The sequence below is a fragment of the Triplophysa dalaica genome, chromosome 25 (assembly GCF_015846415.1).
Source record: "Triplophysa dalaica isolate WHDGS20190420 chromosome 25, ASM1584641v1, whole genome shotgun sequence".
Classification (NCBI taxonomy): Eukaryota; Metazoa; Chordata; class Actinopteri; order Cypriniformes; family Nemacheilidae; genus Triplophysa; species Triplophysa dalaica.
Window position 1 is genome coordinate 7,390,776 of NC_079566.1, and position 13,527 is coordinate 7,404,302.

General features: G+C 36.7%; 1 protein-coding gene across 3 annotated transcripts in view; it reads right to left on the minus strand.

Annotated features, from left to right (window-relative positions):
* Positions 1–13,527, minus strand: part of csmd3b (CUB and Sushi multiple domains 3b) — a 347,235-nt gene that overhangs the window by 40,367 nt on the left and 293,341 nt on the right. For 2 of the 3 annotated variants that reach the window (XM_056741016.1, XM_056741014.1), the window contains exons 49-55: positions 11,970–12,158; positions 10,415–10,600; positions 8,972–9,166; positions 8,689–8,862; positions 7,207–7,380; positions 2,740–2,913; positions 1,267–1,452 (exon numbers count right to left, since the gene is read on the minus strand). In XM_056741016.1, the coding sequence (XP_056596994.1) occupies positions 1,267–1,452; positions 2,740–2,913; positions 7,207–7,380; positions 8,689–8,862; positions 8,972–9,166; positions 10,415–10,600; positions 11,970–12,158 (1,278 nt within the window). Of the gene's footprint in view, positions 1–1,266; positions 1,453–2,727; positions 2,914–7,206; positions 7,381–8,688; positions 8,863–8,971; positions 9,167–10,414; positions 10,601–11,969; positions 12,159–13,527 lie in introns of all 3 variants that reach the window. The other variant, XM_056741013.1, reaches the window with a different exon arrangement.

Genomic DNA, 13,527 nt, shown 5'->3' on the forward strand with positions numbered 1-13,527 from the left:
TCCAGGAAATGCCTATGGCAATCGTTCTATAGCTGTTCTTCAAGACTCCTCAGGTTTTTTCGTGACAATAAAATATATAATGATATATAATGATCGTATTTGACAGGTTTTGCTTTTTCAAATGCAAGTTAAAAGCGACTCATTTCACAACGCTTTCCAATTGACCAGCGATTCATACCGATCTCATAGCCGTGCTTCATAATCGAAAAGGTCGATTTACGCGATATTTAGTTTCAATTTATCGTGCAGCCCTGTTCAAAGACTTAAGGTGAGGTCACACTTGTCTTTTTGGTCCATTGACTTCCATTCATACGCATGTGAATGCGACAGACCGGAAAGGTTGAAAGTTTCGCATTACGCAGCGTTTCAAAGCACAAGTTTTGTTAACTCTGACCAGCGAATTCATTTCACGCGAAGACGTGCGACCAGATGGATTTGTCACGGCGTGACCTTTCTCTCCTCACGGCGTGACCCTACTCAATTTCTGCCAGAAAAGTACCAATTTCATTATATCCTGCTCCCCACCCATATTCGCAGCTGCATACGACAAATATATGCATTCTCAAACTTTAATGTGACTACGTAATTATTCTGGGTGCTATTAATTGTGATACAGCCCTAATAATTGTACATCATTGTACGATTTAAATCATACGAATTAGCCTCGTAAAATAGTTACAATTTCCCATTAGATCAGGCTGGGAGAATACAATCTAGTTAACATTTAAATTGGTTATCCAGTTCTGCCAGTGTTGACGTTTGACAATAAGCTTAAATAAAGATTCACAACCTAGAAAGCTGATTAAAAAACCTGCTGTGTTGGAAAGTGCCAGAAAAAATTAAGCATTTGGTATTAGTATAAAAAAATGTAAAAGCACTGGGAAGATTATCCGGACACGGTAAGCAGAAGTGGCAACAGAACGAGAGGACATTTCTGACAGCAGGGAGTCTCATCAGGGCACAATGTAAGCTAAGGCCCCGTCGACTTCGCAGCTGCTGCTGAATGTGTCTTGCCGAGTTTTGGACGTGCAAAGGATTCTTCGCCTTTAAATGTTTGCACAATAAAGCAGGTATCAGACAAAAAAACCTGCCATTACTTATTAATCTACCAGGAAAATCTGTGTTCCACCTGTCCTTCCGTTACAGCGCCAATCTTAAGCGGCAGGAAAGGGGGTCACTCAACTAATTCTCCTCAATTACAGCAAAAAAAAAGGTAATTAACATCACAACACAAATGCCAAGTCGTAACGTTCGCCGGAAACATACCGATACACTCTGGGAGAGGCTTGTTCCATTGACCCGTGGGTTGGCAGGTCAGGACAGGAGAGCCAAACAAGTAATACCCAGGGTTGCAGTCATAGAATACCACCGTGCCAAAGGTGAAGTTACCATGCTCTATTTTACTCTGCCTGATGGAGTTGGCAGGAATCCCGGGATCAGAGCAATTGACGACTGAACACAAAGGAAAGAAGATAATAAGGAAAAGACAAAGAGAGGCATGTTATTTGACAAGAAGCTCTAAGCAAATGAGTTCAGAAATAAATAGGTAAGATCTGCTCTAAACTCGCATGAATGAACACAAGTGTGATCTGCATTATGAGTATTTGCCATTGAGGCTGGGCGAAATAGATCATTATATGGCAATATTTTTTATGATGAATTTAATGATATGGAATGGTTACCTTTATATGTACATTATTATCTTCTTAATGGCCTAACATTCCATAAAATTGAATGATGATTTTTACCAATCCAAAGGAACCATAATGACAACTGAAATTGTCATTGTATATGAAAAGATTTTTGAACATTTCATTGAAATTTTTTAAATGTTCAAAAATCAGGTTTTTTATTGTGTTTTTTTGAAGGCTGTAGAATATTTTTTGTAATTATTATTTAATTTACTTAATCGACTTAATATTATTTATGCACATATATGTAAATAAATAAATAATAATAAAAAAAAAAATGATAAAATAGATACAATTACATAAATAATATAACTAAATTAAAATGTAGTTAGAATTATTAATCATATTTTCATTCTAAAAAAAAAAAAAATTAATCATTGATTCTATAATACATTACTATATAAGAACCACTGTATCAATACATATAAAACAACACATAAAGTAACAATATTTGCCTACATACATTTTTATTATAATGTAAAAATGTAATGTCTTCATTAAACATAAAAACCAAATTAAAGAAATGTTTAAATCAATATCATATTTTAAATGTTATTTACATTAGGAATCACTGCAAATACATTATTATTATGTATGTTTCTGTAAATCGTCATTGTAAATTTCATTTTAAAACATATTCTGCCCTGACACAATGAATCCAATTACTAAATCATTGTGACAGAGATCTAAGCTGTTTATTTCCTCTTGCATTAGTTTCATTCCATGCAGTAAAGTGCAGAAAAACAGGTTCACAGTAACATGCAATCTAAACTTAACCAAATTGACCATATCTGACATGCTTTATTACTCATAGCAAGTACAGTTTTCTCATCACCGTGCATTTTGTGTCCTTAACAAAAGTCATTACTAGCATTATTTCATGTATCTTCAGTCAGCAAACCACAAACTCGGCAGCCACTTATAGTATGGTATAGTGCAGGTGCCATAGCAAAAGCCGTACCCACAATGCACTGAGCTGCTTTAATTTTGGCAGGCGGTGAATCAGGCAAAGCTCTGTGTGAATAAAAGACTTAACTTTTCTCCCCACCTTTACATGTTGGTGGTGGCTGGCTCCACTGCCGGTTGGCCTGACACTGAGCCCGGGAGGGGCCCTCCATCACGTAGCCCATGTTGCAGGAGAAGCTCACCACATCATTCAGGTTGAAGCCATTGCCTATTGTACGGCCATAGATGGGGCTTCCGGGGTGTCCGCAACTGATGGCTAGAAATGACCAGAGGATAGGTTTTATTAGACAATATAAAATAAGTTAAAACCCAATTGCATTTTCATTCCTCAGAGCTGTTTTGTCTCAACAGGTACAGAAACAGACGGTGATTAAACCTGTGATTGAATTACAGCTCTACAAAATAATTGTTTTTTTTATATTGAGTAGAAACTGTAGGAAACTTTCTCTCTGTATTTTTTAATCATTCCTCCAGCAAGCTGCCAACTCAAAACAATAAATCATACATTTAGTATTTTCTTAAGAAAAAGGCAATTTGCAACCGGCACCGCAGTCTAAATGTCAATGAATTCTGAGATTTTTTCATTGAGTTCTCCATTCCAAACCTAGTTTTAACCCAGTTTAGTTGATTCTCTCATGCACATCGCTATTTGTGTGACTATTTGAGTTGCTGCCTATCTGTAGATTGTTCCAAATGAGTCGATTATGAAGCTCAATTTCAATCGGCTAATCACACACATGCACATAATAAAACTTCAATGCCACCAAACATGATAGCATTTAACAAATATCTGTTGAAAAATACCTTCTCCTGGGATGCTTGTCATTAAACGGATCTGTTACAACCTACATTTCTTTCTATTAGTGTGTAGCCTACATGATATTGTGGGTTTAATGGAGCCCCATTGTTATAACAGCAATGGGCAGCGCAGTACCATTTGAAGCACCAATGAAGCAGAATGGTTGGTTAAGCATTTTGAACTACATGCTGTAAATATGAGATTAACACACAGGGCCTCTGGGTAAGAGCTGTCAGTCTGTTGCTAAGTTTATACGTTAAAATATATAATTTATGAGTTTATTTATGAGCAGCAATGTAAATCAATGTCAGAATGACATACTGCCTTTTAATAATATGTCAGTTTGGGTTTAATTAATAGGTAAACTCAATCAAACAGATCTGATATTGGTATTTAAGTATATGATCTTACTTGATGGTGTTATAAGTATGTGTGTGCGTACATAACCTACCATGTGTCACACTATATATAATATGTGTTGATTATCTCCAGACAATCAAATTCTAAAATATTAAACCACAGACGAGCTCTTATTTTATTAAAGTAAAACTTCTTCCTCCGATGCGACACATCTAGATATACATTTGCTATTGTTACCTCTTTCAGCCTAGAGTATATTTCGTTTCTCATTGTGCACTCATAAAAAGCCAGAGTTTATTTGCATAATCACGGGTGTAATTTGTTTCTCTTTTTGAGGCAATTTTCCTTTTATTTAAAGACCTTCCAAAATTTCTAACTAAATAACTGCATAGCTGAAAATATACTCTTGCACGTCTCCTACTTCGTATATTATACAAAACTGCGCTTTCTATCTTGTGAACAGACAATTATTACAAAATGTAGTGCTTGTTCATAAAATGTAGAGAGAGCATTGTAGAGACAAGAGTGCATTTGTTTCCTGTGTTGACCAACCTATGTATTGTTGAAACCAAAGGGCTCAATCGTTTTGTAAATAATGATGACTTGCTACTGTAAGAGATGTACTACACCCAAAAATGAAAATTCTGTCATGATTTTCCTTGTGAAAAATAAATATACAAAAATGTATTTGAAATTCATTTATTTCATGCTAGATGTATTGTAAATTCATTTACATCGTATTTACTTAGTGCTGAAGTCCAACTAAAGATACATTTAAGTGTATTTGACGGTGCTTAAGTGGAACTATTGCAAGTATGCTTCAGGTTCACTTAAAATATCTTGCATTGAAAGATTGATTTTATAAAAAAAATCATAAAATCCTTATCAAAAGTGACATTAGAACACATTTTTATTTTAACGCTGTCTTAATATGAAGAAATGTGCATTGGGTAGAAATAGTTCTCCAACATTGATCATAATTGTATATCAGTAAGTCATGTCGGTAAATATGTTAATACATTTAAACTATACTTAGCAGGTTTTAAATGCATTTTAACTGAATTGTTTTTTGACAAGGGTTATTGACCCTCAAGTTGTTCCAAACCTGAATAAATGTCTTTGTTCTGAGGAACACAAAGAAAGTTATTTGGAAAAATGTTAGCAACTGACATTTCTGGGACAATATAGACTACTATACAATACTAGAAAAATTGTTGTATCACTATTTTAAAAGGCACGTTTGAATACCATTAACATTTTTCCTACTATGGTAGTCAATAATGTCCCAGAAACATCAGTTGTTCAACAGAACAAAGAACTGTATTCAGGTTTGGAACAAGTTGAGGGTGTGTAATTCATGACAGTATTTTCATTTTTGGATGAAGCATCCCTTTAATGTAGTTGGTATTAAGGGGAGAATCTCTGTAATTCTGGTGAAGTGTTATCCTTGGGAAGATGTGGACACAACCATGTGTGCAAAATGGGTCATCCGTTTTCTGACGTAAGATTTCAATATATAATGTGATCATTATTTGCCAAAGTTTATTCTGTAAACTTTTACGTAACAAACAGATTTCAAAGCTAACAAACAATGACTGAAAGCTTCATTTTGATTTAATGAGGCCTTTAAACTGAGTAAACGAATAATACATCAAATTGTCAGCTGTTGTTGGTAAGATACATACTTATATGGCATTAAATGTTTTCTTCTCAACTTATTCAGTTTCAGAAAGTGTGAGATGATTTGTAGATGAGAAATGATGCATTGTTAAAATAACGTCTTGTTAAAGTGTCAATCTTCATTCTCAAGAGAGACTTCTCAAAAGCCCTGTTGTGATTACAACTAGGAGCCATTTTCTAAAATGATTATCAAAGCGATGCTACATGAATGAAAGAATGATTGAAATATATATCAAATGATGGTGGTCGAGTATTACCATAAAGACAGCAATGGTGTTATACTTATACCTGGACCTAATATGGCTAGTATCTACCAAAGGTAAGATCAATTGGGAAGTGTCGTCTCGTCTCTGATCCTCTAATTGGGAACCAATTAATTTTCTGATTTAAATGCTGTTCCTGCATCACACAGCTTTCGGTGACAACGTGGCTAAATTCAGCAGCCTACGTTTATAGTGCGAGTTACTCTACTCTTTTCCCTATGGCTCTATTTCATCAGTTCATTTCCCTTAAATGCTCTTCAAACAAATAAAAGCCCCCGCTGAAGTGAGGCAGACTTACTGCAGTGTGTTTGTCTGATATATGTGAGCTGTGAGCTTAGTCCCAATGTGTCACTGTGCAGTAGGAAATGACAATGATGGCGCATTTTTAATAACAATTGCTCCCTAGATACAGATCTTTAAATGCCACTGCCATTTATAAAGGAGAAGCAGCGCTCATAGGTCTGAGCATGTCATGATGTCGTTTCCCCTTACGCTTGTTTGCTATAGAGTTATTCTCAATGTCCCAGATACAGCAGGACTTATAAACTGCAAGGGTAAGATGTGCTTAAATGAAATAATGATATAATATGCTAATTAATAAAGCCAATTATGTAACATTTTACCCAAATAAATAACATTTTAAACAGTACTGTAACTTTGCAATTTAAGGATATAAATAGACATTTCAAAGAATGGGCTTTAGAAATAAATATACAGTTTGAACACCCATGTATACTGTTTCTTTGTCACTAAATTTGGCGTACAGTGCACACCCATCCATTTGTATGTTTACACATCCCGTCTGCACTATTTTTGGATGAAAAGATCCATTAGATGCACGTTTTGTACTGAACAGATATTTTTTAAGTGTGTTTATCAAAAATGTATACACTACTGTTCAAAAGTCCTGAGGTGCCTTACCGATTCTTTATTTACATTCCCCCCCACATTTTAAAATCTAGAAGCATGCTATGGGACTATTCTATGACTATTATGTTAACATCCAAAAGTAAGTCAAAACTATATGTATTTTAGCATTTTCCAAGGATTTACCCATCGGCGAGAATTTGCTAAAATGTACTATTGTCATTTTATCACCGCAGCCCTTTAAAGTCCAGTGTATGAAATTTCGCTAAATCTAGTGGTGAGGTTGTGAATTGCAACCAACAGCTCACTCCACCCCTCACTGTTTCTTCTTCATATTCATTTTAAAAACTATTTTCTTCAGTCTTATAATAAAAAATGTATATATTGGTGCAATTAAATCTTCCCCGCATTGCGTAATTTCTAACATTCACATGCCTTCGGATACCCCAGAAAAACTATTTCAGGAAAGAGCCCTTAGACTTTTCAACGATAACATGGTGCATCGGCATTCCTGTCTGAATTAATCTCCTCATGAATTCAGTAATTTTCCACAGCTCGTCTGCGAGAGTCCCAAACTCACGGACGCAGATGGGCAGCTGTCCGGACCAGTTGTGGTCTTGCTGGCAGATGCGCACGGAGGAACCGATGAGGCGGAAGCCGGAGACGCACTGGTACACCACTGTGTCCCTGTAGCCGAAGTTCTCCCCGATCACCTGACCATTGACGATCTGCTCGGGCACGCCGCAGTGGCCGGCTGAAGAAAAAAGAGCGAGAAGAGGAAGCCATTAAAGAGATGCTTCTGAAGAGCAGCTAGACCAGGGCTAGTCAAAACTAACATTTTAAATAAGTGGAGAGACTGTACGTCCTGAGACACATCCTCTTCAAAGTCCAAAATGCTGCCACATTCAATACAAAATTAATTCCTGCGACTCATAACGATATACTGACGTTTTATAAAAATTAATTGATGAGTCTGTTCAAGGACTTAATGTTATTTACAATTTTATAACTGGCAATCCAGCCTAAGGCAATCGCTTTGCACATGCGATAGGTTGCGATCAAAAACGCATCTTTTGCCCTTGTGCCGTTGTCTCAGATAAGGGAAAAACTGTGTTGTTTTTATTACTGTATTCATTATGTATGAAAATACGGCAATATTTATGAGAAAGAGCAGTCCATCTCCCTTCAGAACTCCCACTACAAAGGATCTACCCTTCTAAGTGTGTGGGGCACATTAATGCGATTGGAATTCACCCAAAGATGTGATAATAGTTCAGTTTCTTGCACATATAAATTGATTCGCTCTATAAGATGCTACTTTTACGTCACCAGGGGCAGGGATTACCTTTTGTGTAGAAAAAACGTTTGTGTTGTGTTCTTGAGAAAAACAATGCCACCCAGATCTTGGATATAAACTACAACCAATGAGACAACATCCCTTTTAATCAAATTTCCCGAAAAGGCACACATACTGGATGCAGTATTTGTGTGCATGTTTTAACATATGACATATAAGTAACAGTAACATAGAACCAGCATAAAAGTAACAAAATGCAAAAAATTGTTCAAGATTTGTCCGCATCCTTTTATGTACTTTTGGAATCTGGCCCTCAAAGAATAGTACAGTAGTTGAAGACCCCTGAGCTAGACTGCTGTAAAATATTAACATCTAATGCTTTTAGAGACATGACTCGCCTCATGTCTGTGGTAATTAAGTGTTTTGTTCGTGTAAAAAAAAGCAAAAAAGCACAGAGCAATGTTTTCAGGCATAGACGGAGACTACAAAGCAGCCTGGGAAACCTCCCCAGTTTATGAAGTATTTAGTGTGGTTTTAATCTCTTTTCTCCTTGTCTAGATACCGGCTTCATTAACAGTACAATTTTATTTATATTCAACAAACAACTAAAAATAGTCCAGAAATTACATGGGTACATAACACAGACTTGAGAGTGATTTATCAAGCATATATTCTGCAAGGTTGAAAAACCAAGTTGGACCATTTCCAGAGCAAAATGGCTACAGAACAGATGCATAAAGCAGCGGCGAGCGTACAGCACATTACCTAAGCAGCGTGTCTCCGTTCCACTCCACAGACCGGAAGACAGACATTCTCTAACAGTGGATCCCACCAGCATATAGCCATTGTCACATGTAAATATGGCTGTAGCCCCAAAGGTGGTCTGACTTCCAATTTTCTTCCCGTAGGGAGGCGTGGCCAGATCCCCACATGAAATGACTGTGGAGAGAGGAGAGAAGATGAAACAAAGCGGGACGATTTGGCAGGTTAACGCATTTGACTTACACAGCCGAGCAGCTGGTGGGGTTGAGTCACACATTTCCCTTACTTTGGCAGTGGGGCCTCTCGTTTTTCCAGCTCCATGCGCCATTGGCCGTGCACTGAATGTGGGCGGGCCCGAGGCGGTAATAGCCAGGATCGCAGGTGAAGATAATTTTGGTCCTGTACTCGTAATGGGATCCATTAACGATCCGCCATCGTCCGTGCTCCAGAGAGAAAGACCCGATACTTGGGCAAACCACAACTGTGGAACAAACGCACATGGCGACCCATATTTACAACCATGCTGATGGCCAGAAAAACTGTGTCACCTCATGCAACATTCAATTTGCCAGCATAATTAGCACTTAACACGATTATCTGCGACTGAGCTCCAGACCATAATACATTTAAATGATGTTTTCACAAACATAGACATGAGAACTGCAATGCACCTTTTGTAGACGTTATTGGATATACAGTAAGGGCACTGTTTCACAACCTATAATGGTACCTTGCTAGTATGTGTATTATTATTTAAATGATAATATTTAGATATTTGTATAAATATATAATTTATATAACTATAATTATTATAATATCATAAATCATGCACATATTTGACTAATATCTTTTATATATTTTTTTCCCATTTTTGAATATTTTATAGTCTCAGTAAACTATATAGGCCTACCGTTTTAATGAATGTAATTTTGTTGTTGTTGTGCAAAATGGATGTAGTTGTCATTCTCTCAATGATCTTTTATTTTGAAACCTTTTGTAGTTTACAATTAGTTTTTACCAGGTAAATCAACATCTTACGAAATATTTGTTTAATAACATCATATAATATGACTAAAACTATAAAAAATGTCCAGTTCATCGTCGATGTACATCTAAATAAAAAATGTACAATAATGCCATGTATTAAATATATAATTTATTTTTAATCACAACTATCTGTATAAATATGCACTGCATTTAATGTAAAACTGCTTTGCACTAATGCAAAATTGTGAAAAATGCTATAGAATTTACATGTCGTTGTCCTTCTGAAACCTTGGATGTCCAAATTAACTTTTTTAGGAAATGGAAAAAACACTGTACTTTTTAAATACTGTAGTGTCAAGGCCGAACAGCACTTTTTAATACTTTCTATTGGTTAGATATTTCCTAATCCCAGTGACCAACAATGAAAGTTACAAAATATGGAGATACAAGGTTTCGAGAGGAACATTAGCAAAATAAAATATATTAAATGAAATATAATAAAATATTACAAAACAATAATCAGATTTATTTTATTATATATTTATATTCATCATACAAGTTACTAAGTAGTTCACTAGAGTTTGAAACCGAGACATTTTTTCAGAGACAACATATATAGTTTTGGGACGGCAGACAAAATTGACACATTAATAAATAAAGGCTTAAGCAGAGAGATCTATTGTGCCAGGGTCATCCTGAAGGGTTTTAATTCAGCATCTCTCTGCGTAGGTGGCCACCGTACCTGAGCAGCGAGGGACCTTGTTGTGGTTGCTCCAAGTGCCGTCAGGTTGGCACACAGCGCTGGTCAACTCTTTGGATGACAGTCGGAATCCATCGTTGCAGAAGTAGGTCACGCGTGTACCCACCGAGTAATCCATGGCAAGCACACCTCCGTTCACAGGAGCCTTGGGCACCCCACAGGAGACAGCTTATGGGTGTGAAGATGAAAGAGACATATGGGCCGTTAAATCATCATAACTTTAAAACATAATTGTTATAACTTAATTAAAAGCCCTTTAATCGTTGCTTATTGCTGCATTGGAACATTTTGTCTTTAGAGCATTGAGAATTGGTTTTTCGAATGGCTAGTTTTCAATGGGTAATTGAAACCACATTTGGGTACTTATAGACGTAGGCCGTCTCTGTTAAAGGTCAGGACTATTTTTATGAAAAAAATGAATATCCTTTAACAAATGGTCACAAACATATACTGAAACTCTTTAAGGTTAAAAGCCTATATGTGCCTATTAAATAATTCACTTCGTAACCTTCATTGGTTTAACAACGTTGACTTCAAAAAATCAATATATTTACATGCACCTAATGCCAGTGCTTTTTCACAACCACTGAAGCGGCATCCAAAGTATTCAATTCAAAAAGTTTTCCATAGTCCAAATATGCCAGTTGTCAGCATTGCAAACCAACCTATGGAACGTCCCACCTCGCTTCAAGTTTTTCTTTCTTATGCAAGACGCACCAGCACATATTATTTATCAAAGCGCAGTACTCTGAAATGACACTAAATATGAATCATGGCTCTGCACGGGCCCTCTAGATTTATTGAGTGGCAAACCGCCGGTACATTTGAGAAACAAAGAGGCACAAGAGTCCGTGTGCAGTCAGCAAGGCTGAAGCTCAGAACCGATTGGCTGTCATCACTCAACCATTAACAGCGGAACAAAACCTCACAGTAATTAAAGAGCATCTATGATAACACAACTTTGATCCGAGACAAACCCACAAAAACAAACCCACAAAAAGTGCGCAGAATGCTTTCACGAGTTAAGACATTTAAATGTCACTTGATGTTAGGGATATAGAAGCCCTTGGCCCTTAGGGGTCGAATCTGTCACATAAGTGCACTGTATACCCCACAAAAGTGCGTCGGCTCATCACTTCAGTTGATTTGAGAGAAAAGATGGATGTGTATATGGCATACACGGAAAGGGAGATTGGTCATTAATGTGACAAATACAGTACATCATGAATATATCAGCGAGACAAGTAATTACCACGTCTCTATCACTGACCGTAAAAGCGTGTTGAAAATGGTGGAGATCAAGTCTGAGAAAATGACTGATCTTATATGCAAGTGCTGAATTACTACCTTCTGCGTGTTACAGTCAGTTATATTACAGGTGAAAAGGAGCCAGATTACCAGATTAAGAGAAATTGACCAATAAAATGCCTATTCAAAATGAACAGGTCATTTAATTCGTTTAACACAATTACAAGCCCAGAGAAACTGAGAAATACCAGCCCAAAACAGGCTAAAAAAAACATTTTCTGTCACTTACCTTGGCAAGCAGGAACAGGGGCATCCCAGGCGTGGAAGCCGAAGGGGGTTTTCTTGCAAACAGCGGTGCTTTTCCCAATAAGCCGGTACCCGCGGTCACATGCCCAGCGCACCAGGCTGTTTAAGTGTCCTCCTGTCTGGCTGCTTATGGATCCATGAAGAGGAGAATCCGGAGTGCTGCAGTACAAAGCTGTATGGACAGACAGACAGATAGCAGACCCCATCAGTTCCTTAATCGCCCCCCTGAGCAGAGCACCGTGTCACGGGACATTCAAGCATATAGGAGTTAAACAGCCCTAGGATCTGCAGAAAGGGCTGAAGGGAAAAGGTTATGTCGACTGAGCAAATATAACAACAAAGTAAAACTCCTATGTGTCTCAACATTCCTTGGGATAGTGATTCTGTTTTCTAGGACAGATTTGTTGAATAGGGGGATGAATATTTTAACGCATGAAAAGGTCACAGATCTAATTTATTACTTTTTCACTCACTGAATTTAGCAAACTGGATGTTTGCAGAAGGTGTGAGAGTAAAATCATAGGATTTTAAGATGGAAAGTTATACGGTGCAAGCATGTCCTCCAGCAATTTGTAATGAATGTAGACATTACTTTTGCAAGTTTGTAAACATAAAGGAATGATGGAGTGATGGAGTTTAGGATCAGTCATTTTTAAAACAGAGGAACATTTAACCTCACAAGTTAAGTATTTGGAAACTTAAAAGTACTGTTTGTTTTCATTTTGTTTTAGAGTTTTTGAAAACCAACAAATCTAATGGAAATCAATTTATAAATTAAAGAGGCTTGGTTGAAATATACTTTTTGGGTCAATGTTTTGATTATTCAAAGAGAAACGAAAACTTTGTTATATGCACATATGTATTAATAAAATATAAAGTAAAAAATGATATTTAAAATCTAAAATGCATCAACCCTTTATTATAAAAGCAGGAGATTTCGGCGAAATGACCAAAAACCTGAGCGCCCACAATGCTACAATAAACTAAATATCCTGTAAATGGATGAGAACTTAATGCAATGCACTTAATGTTATGACACATGCAAAGGTCTGACCATACAATATCAACTTTGACAACACAATGTTTAATAAATATAAACAGTATTTTTCCATTTTTGATGAAGTAGTGGTTTTGGAGTGTTTCTGCCCGAAAGCAAAATACAGTAGTGTCCAATCCAAGACATCACTTTTGGCAACTACAGTAAACCTGGCATCCTCATGCTTTATTATGGTACTTAAAGGGACAGTTCACCCCCAAAAAAAATTCTGTCATCATTTAATCATCCTTGAGTTGCTCCAAATCTGAATACATTTCTTTGCTCTGATGAACACAGAAAAATATATTTGGAAGAATTATTGTAAGCAAACAGTTCTTGGGCCCCATTGACTACCATGGAAGGAAAAATTACAATGGTAGTGAAAAATGCCCTAGAACTGTTTGCTTTCCTACATTCTTCAAAATATCGTCTTCATAAGAAATTCATAAAGCATTTTTCCTACTATGGTAGTCAATGGTGGCCAAGAACAGTTTGGTTACAAGCA